General features: G+C 34.0%; 1 protein-coding gene across 1 annotated transcript; it reads left to right on the top strand.

The window, feature by feature from the left end:
• The first annotated feature begins 522 nt into the window (after nt 1-522).
• On the top strand, nt 523-10,396 carry LOC110883843 (somatic embryogenesis receptor kinase 1). The gene is made up of 11 exons (XM_022131493.2): nt 523-1,280; nt 2,558-2,690; nt 2,770-2,841; nt 2,924-3,067; nt 3,222-3,293; nt 3,653-3,724; nt 3,831-3,943; nt 4,788-4,919; nt 6,740-7,081; nt 7,845-8,239; nt 9,909-10,396. Exons 1-11 carry the CDS (start codon nt 1,193-1,195, stop codon nt 10,221-10,223), a joined length of 1,878 nt encoding a protein of 625 aa, XP_021987185.1. The 5' UTR covers nt 523-1,192; the 3' UTR covers nt 10,224-10,396.
• Nucleotides 10,397-10,830: the final 434 nt, after the last annotated feature.

The following is a 10,830-nucleotide window of genomic DNA, read 5'->3' as shown; positions in this document are numbered from 1 at the left end:
CACCCCTCCTACATTTCTATCACTAGTGATGGAAATTGGATTGATGACATGACATTACTTGATTGGATAGTGGGAGTGATGGAATCCATCACTAGTGATTCCACCCCTAGTCCCCTAACAATGAAGTTTAGAACCAGGTCTATTTGGAGGTCGCTAGTTCGATACAGAGCCGAACCAGGTTTTACCGCAGTGGGCCTTCGTGTGAGAGAGTTATTCCGGAACTGACGGTTTGGTAGCTCGAGTATGCATCCAACTCTGACACTTACGGAAAAAAGTATACATTTCCTTGATTAAGGGCATCGCAGAATATTTATCCAGTGTTGGCTATTTAGAAAAAAATGAAATATAAAAAAAGAGTAATTAAAACAATATCCACGTGTACTTACGGGGCGCTTGATACCGTTGAATCGTTTTCTCTACAATAATCACGGGCAGACCGGTCAGCCCCATTCGGGCAGCAACCTCTCAAAAGCCCCTGCCACGCCCAAAAAGTTGTTTCTATTCTCTCCAACACACTTCTCAGTAGAGAGAGAAAGTGACACATTTTAGAGAGAGAAAGTGACACATTTTAACATCTTTTTAGTGAGAGAAACAAACAAACAAACAAACAAACAAACCAAAACACTTCACTTATCAAAACAAACACGTAACAATCCTACTCAAATTACACAAAATTTCCAAAATCTCTTCGTCTAATCTGTTCCTCGTTCCTGTTTATAAGATCCAGTGTTTGATTCTCATTGTTTCGGTGTTTTTTTAGCTCGAAATGGTGGAGATTTGAGGAAATTTGGGGGTGTGATAAGCTAGGGTTTGTGTTCATGTTGTAATGTTGTGTTTTGGTGTGTGTGTTTTGGATCTGAGAGATGATAGTTGAAGTTGTGTGATATAATTAGTTATAAAACACGTGATAATCGTACTCACACAAGGCGAGATTTCAAAATCTTTTCGTGTAATCTGTTCGTGCAATCTGCTCGTTTAATCTGTTCGGTGTTCGTGTTTGCGAGATTGAACGTTGGATTCTGATTGTTTCGGCGGTGATACAGCTGGAAATGGTGGAGATTTGAGGAAATTTGGGGGTTTGAGAAGCTAGGGTTTGTGTTTAGGGTGTAATGTTGTGTTTTGGTGTGTGTGTTTTGGATCTGAGATATGATAGGTGAAGTTGTGTGATATAATTTGTTGTGGAACGTTTGTGATGGGGAGAGAAGGTTCGATGTTGGTTGTGGTGTGTTGTTTGCTCATTGTTGTTCATCCGGTGAAGCGAGTTTATGCGAATTTAGAAGGTGTGTTTGTGATTATCAGATTATGTGTATATGTTTGATAGTTTGTCATTGATTGTTCACTGTTCTATCTGTTAAATTAGGGGTTATTAGGTTGCTATATTTAGTATTCGGATAATTTTGTTTTGATAATTTGGTTTTATTGCTGTAGCAACTTTTATCTATTAGGGTTATTATGTTGCTATATTTAGTATTCGGATAGTTTAGTTTTGATAATTTGATTGTATTGCTGTAGCAATTCTTATCTATTACTCTAAGGGTATGTTTGGCATGGAGCTTTTAGGAGCTTCTAGCTTTAAGCTTTTAAGAAAAAGCTCCTACTTAATAAAAAGTCTTGTTTGGTTGAAGGAGCTTTAAGCTTTTAGGTTAGGGGCTTGAAGCTTTTGGTTGAACGCTACTACTAGTAGCGTTTAGAAGGAGCTACAAGCTTTTAGGGGAAAAAAGACTATTTTAACCTCTCAAAATAAGAAACTTTTTAATGCACCAACTTTCTAAATTCTTAGTTATGTCCATTTTGGTAATTTTATCCATTTTATTAAAAGCTCCAGCTACTCTACCAAACACCAAATATATCTAAAAAGCTACAGCTACTAGCTACCAGCTACAGCTACCAGCTACCAGCTACCAGCTTCCAGCTTCCAGCTACCAGCTTTCAGCTACTTTTGCCAAACATACCCTAAATCTGACTATTTTATCCCTAGTAGCGTTTAGAAGGAGCTACAAGCTTTTAGGTATAAAATGACTATTTTAACCACTAAAAATAAGGAACTTTTTAATGCACCAACTTTCTAAATTTTTAGTTATGTCCATTTTGGTAATTTTATACATTTTATTAAAAGCTCCAGCTACTCTACCAAACACCAAATATATCTAAAAAGCTACAGCTACTAGCTACCAACTACAGCTACCAGCTTCCAGCCACCAGCTATCAGCCACCAGCTACTTTTGACAAACATACCCCTAATATGGTTAGAAAATTGTAATTGTTAGCTGACTTTCTAATCTACTGTACTTATTAGTGTTTGTTTTTTTCTCAGTAATTTTAAGTTTGTTTGTTAATTGTTATTCTATCCCTGTTTGAATATTAGGATATTTATTTACTCATTAGTTGGTTATCTTTATTATTATTGTTGTTGTTGTTGTTGTTAGAGAACTGGTATTCAGTTATGCAATACACTGAAAATATATTCACCAATACGTTTTTAATTTTCTCAAAATTCTGTAAGTAATCATATAATTAGTTTATTTTACAATTGATTATGACAAATGTTCTGTTACAGGTGATGCTTTGCATAGTCTAAGGACTAACTTAGAAGATCCAAATAGTGTGCTCCAAAGTTGGGATCCGACCCTTGTAAACCCTTGCACATGGTTTCATGTAACCTGTAACAATGATAATAGTGTTATTAGAGTGTAAGTTTCACTAGTTAACAATACATTTAATGAGTACATAGATTGTAACTTCTTTTTTGTTTTACTATAAAATTTTCAGTGATTTGGGAAATGCAGCTCTATCTGGTACATTGGTTCCACAGATTGGTCTGTTAAAGAATTTGCAGTATTTGTAAGTTATTTTAATCAACTGATTATCGAGGGAAATGTAAAGTTAGCGTTATTTTATTATCTGTTTTTTATGTAATTTTCAGGGAATTGTACAGCAATAACATAAGTGGCCCAATCCCTAATGATATTGGAAATCTGACAAATTTAGTGAGCTTAGATCTTTACCTCAACAGTTTTTCTGGGCCCATTCCAGTCACATTAGGGAGGCTATCGAAATTGAGATTTCTGTATGTTACTTACCTTATTCTCTGAATTATTGTTGATAATTGCTATAGATTATTCTGTTTTGGTGTCGTTTATAATCTTAAAAAATAAATATGTTATAAAAGTAATGTATATGCTTATGCAATATAATGTTTGGTGAATTTTGGACGTTTGTAGGCGGCTTAACAATAATAGTTTGAGTGGTCCAATCCCTATGCAGTTGACGAACATCACATCATTACAAGTGCTGTGAGTATTTTTTTTTTCTACAATCTTTCACTTAATTATTCTCTTGACGTTATGAGCCAAAAGTGTTGGGTATACCGGGTAGTTTTTGGTACAGGTTGAGCCAAGTTGGGTTGGCGTGAAACACTTTTCGTGTATTATATATTTCATTTAACTATTTTATCTCAATAATTATACAATTTTGAATAAAATGGTTATTATTTTTGATGCATTAAAAATTTAAAATCCACTTTTGGTGACTTTCAGTTTATGATACTTTTCCAGAATTAAACCAATTATAAGTAAATGCATATAATTTGCCACCTTTACTCATCGCTTAACCATACACCATTATAATAACATCATAATAATATGTCATGCAGGGATCTATCAAACAATCGCCTCTCAGGATCAGTTCCAGATAATGGCTCCTTCTCACTCTTTACACCCATCAGGTATTGCTAATAAAATATGAACTCCGTTTGTCTTTATGAGTTTGGGTTCTAAGAATACAACTGCTCATCTTTTTATCTAATTTTTTATTATTACTTTTTTTTGAAGTTTTGCTAACAACCTGGATCTCTGTGGCCCGGTGACTGGCCGCCCGTGCCCCGGATCTCCGCCATTTTCTCCACCTCCCCCATTTGTGCCGCCACCCCCAATTTCATTACCAGGTGATTACCTCAGTTATTGTATGACTAGGTTAAAAGCCTGTGTGTTACATGGGTTGATAAATGTAATGCTATATAATTAGTAATAAAAAGATTATGTTCTAAAAAAACATATGTATTGCACGGTTGAGTAAACTCGTGTTTTATACTAATAGAATAAAAATATAATGTAATTTGTTAACATATACAGTCATCAAGATATGTATTTAAAAGTGAACATTGACATGACAGTTACAAATATTGTTAAGTTAATTTTAGATCATTATTTCTTTCAACTGGGTATTAACTTTGATTTTAAATACCACCTAGTTTTTATAATTTCACATATGGTATTTTTTACCATTACCATCCAACCACATTAAATATCTAAAAATTTATAGAAATTACTCATAAAAAACAGCTATCATCATTATTCTTCGTTTTTTAATATTTTAATCAACATAATTTTGAACTTGGTGAATTTTTAAGTAAAAAGTAAGTTTATTTAAAAAATTAATAATTAATTTCATAATAAACTCATTTGTTCAATGATATTTATCCATATTAAAAAAATATGTGTCCATAACTAAGTAGGAGAGAGAGAGACGGGAAAACAAAAATTAGATGGTTCCAATGGATGACATGTGTCCCTCATGGTTTTCTTTTATTGTCGAGTATAGATATAGATTGATATGATTATCGCATTATTTAGGGATTAAATGGTAGAGCATAATTATGTATATACCCTTATATTATCCATAAAAAGTAATTACTACAACTTTAAGCCGCAAAAGAAAATTCATATATTGTATTCATATGTTATTGTAGTACTGTTGTTTATCTTATTTTTGATTATTTATATTTTCAGGTGGAAACAGTGCGACTGGAGCCATAGCTGGAGGGGTGGCTGCTGGAGCTGCTCTACTGTTTGCTGCCCCTGCCATTGCATTTGCATGGTGGCGGCGTAGGAAACCGCAGGAGTTTTTCTTTGATGTACCTGGTTAGTGATCTGGCTCACCGATCATGCGGGTTGGGTAACAGGTCAAAAACCGGGTTTATATTAGGGGTCACTATATAGTACGGGTCCGGTCGGCTGTTTTGACATGCAATGATGCAGCTGCCTTTTCGCTCATTATAAATTTTTAAAAAACGTTTAACACGTTATCTATGATTACAGAAACAGTATAATTACAATAAACTGATAAAGTAATCTGAATCTTTTAATAAAGCTATTAGGAGGACCGAGGATGTACGAGTAAAAAAACACATCAGCAACTTTCAACCTGTTTGATCTTTTCCCACTGGCTAAGTTTTGTTGCTTGTTCATTCAACGTGTAAGGGATGGGAATTTGTGAGTTTAGATTGGCGGGTTTGTATAATCCAATCTGAACATGACCTGATTGCTTTATCTTGTCTCAACCGTAAGTGTAACTTGGAGTTTTGGACACATGTAACCCATGTGACCTGAACTCGTATAACCCAAACATGACCTGTGCAGTCCGATCATCTAAACGGGTCGAATAGGTTGGGGGTAATATTGGCGGTCGACCTGTTTATAGCCAAATTGCTGTTCTGTTCGCTTATACAAAACTTTAAGTTTCATTTTTTTTTAATTTCTTGAAACGTTATATCCTTAAATGGTTGCTAGTATGGCTCCTTAATCATTAATCCAACCCGAGCATGTCTCAGTTATTAAATGAGTTAGATGTGTCGTCTTGTTTATGTCCCAAAACTGTTTATTTCATGTTGGGTTTGTGTTGCTTTTGGAATTGCCACCCCTAAACGTGGGAACAGTTACCCAAATTGACCCATTCATAAGTAAACAGGCTGAGATTTCCCCATAATTAAAAGGATTAATTTCATATATACCCTTACAAATTTGAAAATTTTCATATTTACCCAACCAAAACTAAAAATATCATATATGCCCTTACAAAATAGTTAAAATATCAAATATACCCAATTTATTAAATTAAAAACAATCTAATAAATAATCATTTTACCGCTATTTCTTTAACTTCAAATTTTCATATATTCTCATCTTTTAACTTCATATTTTTATATAACACATCTTAAGCTTAAATTTATTTTACCCATTTTTATTTTTACTTTCATAAACAGTAGTATTCTTCATATATAATATTTAAGCTAAAGGATTGTCCTTTATTTTTATACTCATTTTCAGGCGCCGTCCTTTATGTTCAAAATTGACGAGTTTTGTCCTTTATGTTTTCATATCTTACATGTTTTGTCCTTTAGACCTAACCCAGTTAGTTTTTTCAGTTAAATTTGGTCATGTGCTTTGCACATGAGGACATTTTGGTCAAATTCAAAGGTTGAATTTGACCAAAATGCCCTCATGTGCAAAGCACATGACCAAATTTAACTGAAAAAACTAACTGGGTAAAGCCTAAAGGACAAAAAGTGTATGATATGAAAACATAAAGGACAAAACTCGTCAATTTTAAACATAAAGGACAGCGCCTGAAAATGGGTATAAAGATAAAGGACAATCCTTGAAATTCACTCTAAATTAAGCTAGAAATGAGTAAATATAATATTTGAAGTTAAAGGTCATATATGAAATCTAAAAGTTTTAGAAAAATAAGGGTAAAGTTGTCATTTGTTTTTAATGAATTTGGTATATATGATATTTCAACTATTTTGCAAGGGTATATATGATATTTATAATTTTGCAAGGGTATATATGATATTTTGCAAGTTTGTAGAGGTAGGTATATGTGAAATTGCCCTTAATTAAAATGAATCAGTTATATGTGGTCTCAGTAGTGATTTTAATTTTTAAACATACATGTGCAGCTGAAGAAGATCCTGAAGTGCATTTGGGACAGCTGAAAAGGTTTTCTTTGCGGGAATTACAAGTTGCAACCGATAGCTTTAGCAATAAAAACATATTGGGTAGAGGTGGATTTGGGAAAGTATATAAAGGGCGTTTGGCTGATGGATCACTTGTTGCAGTGAAAAGATTGAAAGAAGAACGAACACCAGGCGGCGAGCTTCAATTTCAAACAGAGGTTGAGATGATTAGTATGGCGGTGCACCGTAATTTACTTCGGTTGAGGGGATTTTGTATGACACCAACTGAACGGTTGCTTGTTTATCCATACATGGCTAATGGCAGTGTGGCCTCATGTTTAAGAGGTATTATTGATTCTAAATTCCTAATGATCAATACGTTAGATGACTAAAAAAGTTTGCTGTTACAATGTTGATTAAAATTTGGGGGACTTTGACCCGTTTGACCTAACCTGCTCATTTTACAGATTTTGCATGTGATAATTTTCACTGTAGTTTGTGCCATGTTATTTTACTTTTATTTTATAGAAATGATAATCCATGAACTTTTAAGTTATTTTAAAATGAAAATCTGTCATAATTGAGAATTTTTATGGACATTTAAAATTCAAAAGTGATGCAATTTTCATGGGATCTAAGAAGTAATATATATATATATATATATATATATATATATATATATATATATATATATATATATATATATATATATATATATATATAGGGTAGGGTTCTAGAGTGAACACTAGTGTATTTGCGAACTGAGTGAACAAATCCTGGCCATTGATCTACACACGTGTATGGCCAGGATCTCATCATCAAATTGTAAAATACACTAGTGTATTTCAACATCAAATCCTGGCCATTGATCTACACACGTGTATGGCCAGGATTAGTTCACTCAGTTCGCAAGCTACACTAGTGTTCACTCTTGAACCTAATCCTATATATATATATATATATATATGGATATTCCTATTATTACAACATACGCAGAACCTCCAAACATATGAAATGCTGTTTTTACTTTTTAGTATATTGTAGATACATCTCTGTTCTTTTTTCTACTAAATTTAATTTTTTAATGACATATTATTCATGTTTGTAGAACGACCGCCAAATGAGCCACCTTTAGATTGGCCAACCCGAAAGCGAATTGCGTTAGGATCGGCCCGTGGGCTTTCTTATTTGCATGATCATTGTGACCCAAAAATTATTCATCGTGATGTTAAAGCTGCAAATATATTATTGGATGAAGAATTTGAGGCTGTTGTTGGGGATTTTGGATTGGCTAAATTAATGGATTATAAAGATACGCATGTCACAACTGCTGTACGAGGCACAATTGGTCATATTGCTCCCGAATATCTCTCAACTGGAAAATCATCCGAAAAAACAGATGTTTTTGGGTATGGTATTATGCTGTTGGAATTAATTACGGGTCAACGGGCTTTTGATCTTGCTCGACTTGCTAATGATGATGATGTCATGTTACTTGATTGGGTAAGCAATTTAACTTTTGTCTAAACTGCTAGTATTTTACTGTTTTTTGCACCCCTTTCAACTTCTATTAGAGGAGGAAAATGGCTTATGTAGCACGGGGACTCCATTTATGTGGCCGTATCCGTATCGGGTACTTGTCGGGGACGGAAACACCATGGGTACTCGTCGGGGACGTTTCCTAAACGTTTCCAATGTCGGGGACGTATCTGGTAAAAGTATCCAGCCCGTTTCCATTTAATTTTAGGGTTTTAACCCTTTCAAATTCCACAACCGGCCATTAAATAAATAGACCTATCATATTCGGCTTCTCTAATCTCTAAACTCTCAAGTCTCATCATCTCTAATTCTCTATCGATTGCCGATCTCTCACTAGATGAACCGGAATTTGAAAATGATTTGATTATTGATAATTAATTACCTTTGGAAGTGTAGTATTTTTGGAATTTTTTAATATATTTTTATTTTTTTATATTTTTTATTGCCATACCCGTATCTTGAAATTTTGAGTTTTGCCGTTCCTCGTTCCCTTATCGTCCCCGTACCCCGATCCCGTACCCGTTCCAGTGCTACTTAGAAAATGGGCAAGTGGGCTATGCAGTTAATATCGCTGATATCGGTTATCGGTCCCCTTGTGAGATATCGGTGCAAAATGTCGGTCAGAATATCAATACCGATATTATTGGCGATATTGACCGATACATCACCGATAGTCCCGTACTATTAGTGTTTTAAGTCTTAATTGTTAGTGTTATATGTTAGTGTTTTAAGTCTTAAACAGTTCCTACTTGCTACAATTGTTAGTGTTTTGCAAGTTGCAAAAAGGTTAATTTGTTAATGGTAGGAAAGTATACTGAACTGTTAATGGTATAAATTCAACATGATATTAAAATTACCGATATCCCACCGTGATAACAGATGTCTCAAATATCGGTCCTTGACCGATATTCGATTATTTACCGCATTAACTGCTTAGCAAGTGGGGCAGGTTGTAAAACGGGTAAAAACAGGTTTGCGTCAAAATGGGTACTTTATAGTCTTGGTTGGTTTGTAGAGTTTTTATTACTTATTCATGTTTTAAATATAATTACAAGTTTTATATTTACATATTAATATGGGTTTATAAGAAAAGAGTAAATTGCCATTTTAGTCCCCGAGTTGTTGTCCAAATTACCATTTTAGTCCAAATAGTTTTTTTTCTTCTCTGGTCCCTGACTTTTCATTTTTCTTGCCATTTTGATCACATTGCCTAAGTTAGTCTAAAAACCAGGTTATAATCAGGGGTATTTTTGGCATTAAATTATTATGAGGTTTATAAATTATGTTGTAAACTACCCCTGGTTATCACTACACAACAGTTATGCCAAAAATACCCCTGGTTATAACCAGATTTTTAGACTGAGTTAGACAATGTGATCAAAATGGCAAGAAAATGGAAAAGTCAGGGACCCAGAGGAGAAAAAAACTATTTGGACTAAAATGGCAATTTGGACCAAACCTCAGGGACTAAAATGTCAATTTACTCATAAGAAAATGATTTATGAAGATGTATGTATAAAAATACACTTTTGATGACTTTCAACTTTCTAACCAGATTCCTTTTATTAGTTAAACTTCTTATTTGAACTATTAAATATTTTTTTTCACATGAAGCAACATTTGTGTTTATCAGGTGAAAGGGCTTTTAAAAGAGCGAAAACTAGAAATGCTAGTGGACCCTGATCTAGAGACGAATTACATCGATTCAGAAGTTGAGCAGCTGATCCAGGTGGCATTGCTGTGCACGCAAGGCTCACCAATGGACCGACCCAAAATGTCTGATGTGGTCAGAATGCTGGAAGGTGACGGGTTGGCCGAAAGATGGGACGAGTGGCAGAAAGTGGAGGTTACTCGCCAGGAAATCGATCTTGCACCACATCCTAATTCTGATTGGATTCTTGATTCGACTGAGAATTTGCATGCTGTTGAGCTGTCGGGGCCGAGGTAACTTGAAATGGGTTCAAAGTTTAGTGATTTGGAAATTTCTTTTGTTATGATTAATTAAACTAGTTTTATGGTGGTTGATTTTGTTCATATTTGAGTTTGTATGTCATGGGTTATGATAGTGTTTATGATGGATTAATTATATAATGGATGTAATTTTGTCGATGTATATTTTAACATGGGATGTTTGGGCTTGTTTTGGTTGATTTGTGCAAAATTAACCAACGTTTTTAATCAATTCAAAATATAAAAATCACTAAAAAATAGAATAGAGTTGAATGCCATTTTAGTCCCCCTTATGATTTGGGCTATTTTGCCAGTTTAGTTCAAAGGTTTGAAATGTTGTCATTTTAGTCCAAATATTTTTTAAAGTTGTCATTTTAGTCCACTGGGTTAACTCCATCTTTCTATTCTATTAACTAGAAGGGCATTTTGCTCATTTTATATGTAATTATGTTAACTAGAAGGGCTTTTCGACCATATAAAATGATCGAATTACTCTTCTAGCTAACATAAAAATGGACGAGTTAACCCAGTAGGCTAAAATAGCAACATTTGAAACTATTTGGACTAAAATAACAACGTTTCAAACCTTTTGACTAAATTGGTAA

This window comes from Helianthus annuus, chromosome 10 (genome assembly GCF_002127325.2).
Source record: "Helianthus annuus cultivar XRQ/B chromosome 10, HanXRQr2.0-SUNRISE, whole genome shotgun sequence".
NCBI lineage: Eukaryota > Viridiplantae > Streptophyta > Magnoliopsida > Asterales > Asteraceae > Helianthus > Helianthus annuus.
The sequence above is the reverse complement of the archived record's forward strand: the minus strand, read 5'-3'. Positions and strand labels throughout refer to the sequence as shown.

What these genes read in the sequence shown, in the direction of transcription:
- LOC110883843 (XM_022131493.2), top strand. Translation starts at nt 1,193, where the DNA reads ATGGGGAGAGAAGGTTCGATGTTGGTTGTGGTGTGTTGTTTGCTCATT. An exon ending in CTATCGAAATTGAGATTTCT is followed by an intron (nt 3,068 to 3,221) that starts GTATGTTACTTA and finishes GGACGTTTGTAG; the next exon opens with GCGGCTTAACAATAATAGTT. An exon ending in ACCCCCAATTTCATTACCAG is followed by an intron (nt 3,944 to 4,787) that starts GTGATTACCTCA and finishes TTATATTTTCAG; the next exon opens with GTGGAAACAGTGCGACTGGA.